At 36.9% G+C, this 754-nt stretch overlaps 1 protein-coding gene across 1 annotated transcript in view; it reads right to left on the reverse strand.

The window, feature by feature from the left end:
• The window catches only part of LOC103479350 (rap guanine nucleotide exchange factor 4-like), a 28,589-nt gene that overhangs the window by 9,761 nt on the left and 18,074 nt on the right, over nt 1-754 (reverse strand). The window contains exon 7 of the mRNA XM_008433719.2: nt 117-300. Coding sequence (XP_008431941.1) covers nt 117-300 — 184 coding nt within the window. The remainder of the gene's footprint in view (nt 1-116; nt 301-754) is intronic.

Consider the following 754-nt stretch of genomic DNA (forward strand, 5'->3'; position numbering starts at 1 on the left):
ATCTGTACAGTTAATGTCACACATAATCTTTAGAAATTCCTAAAAAATGGAATCACTCCACCAGACTCTCTCGGCCACGTTTACAGTGCAGTAAATGATGCAAAATGGTTTCTTACGGCTTCCTTAAGATCATGCGCAGCAGAGCGTCCGGGCCGATCTGAGCCAGAAACAGGATGGTCTCCGGCAGCTCTTCCTCACTCTCCCTCTTCTCTTCCTCACTGGGCAGCGGCGTGTCCTCCTCCTCGTCATCAAGGAATCGATAGAACAGGTACTTGTCGTGGAAGCCCAGTTCCTGGTCCACTGAGCAGCACAGAAAATGTGCACAGTTTAATACGCAGTGTATAGTGTCAGTTTTTAAATCTCTGGGTATAATAATCCAGACACTATTATATCACGATAATCAGCAAATCAAATTAATCACACAATAAATGAAAACAAACTCAATGATTTTCATTGGCCTGATTTATCATTTATTTTCCAGTTATCAGTTTGGTGATTTGGTCTCAACTAGCCCCTTTTTTTCCAGGACAGTTTTGTTTATAAAGACTTCAAAATTCATTTTATTTGTTGTTTTGTTAATTTATTTTGGATATTTAAAATGTTTTCCAGTTCCAGTATTAAATATTTATTAGAATTTAAAGTTTACTKATCTTGCAGAATTACAACATTGGAGTACTAAAAGTGATAAAGTAGTCGTTGCGAGATATTTCCTGATTTTCAACTTTTCTTTGGTTGATTTTTGTAGAAAAAAAAA

The sequence above is a fragment of the Poecilia reticulata genome, linkage group LG17, assembly GCF_000633615.1.
Source record: "Poecilia reticulata strain Guanapo linkage group LG17, Guppy_female_1.0+MT, whole genome shotgun sequence".
In the NCBI taxonomy this organism is placed as follows: domain Eukaryota; kingdom Metazoa; phylum Chordata; class Actinopteri; order Cyprinodontiformes; family Poeciliidae; genus Poecilia; species Poecilia reticulata.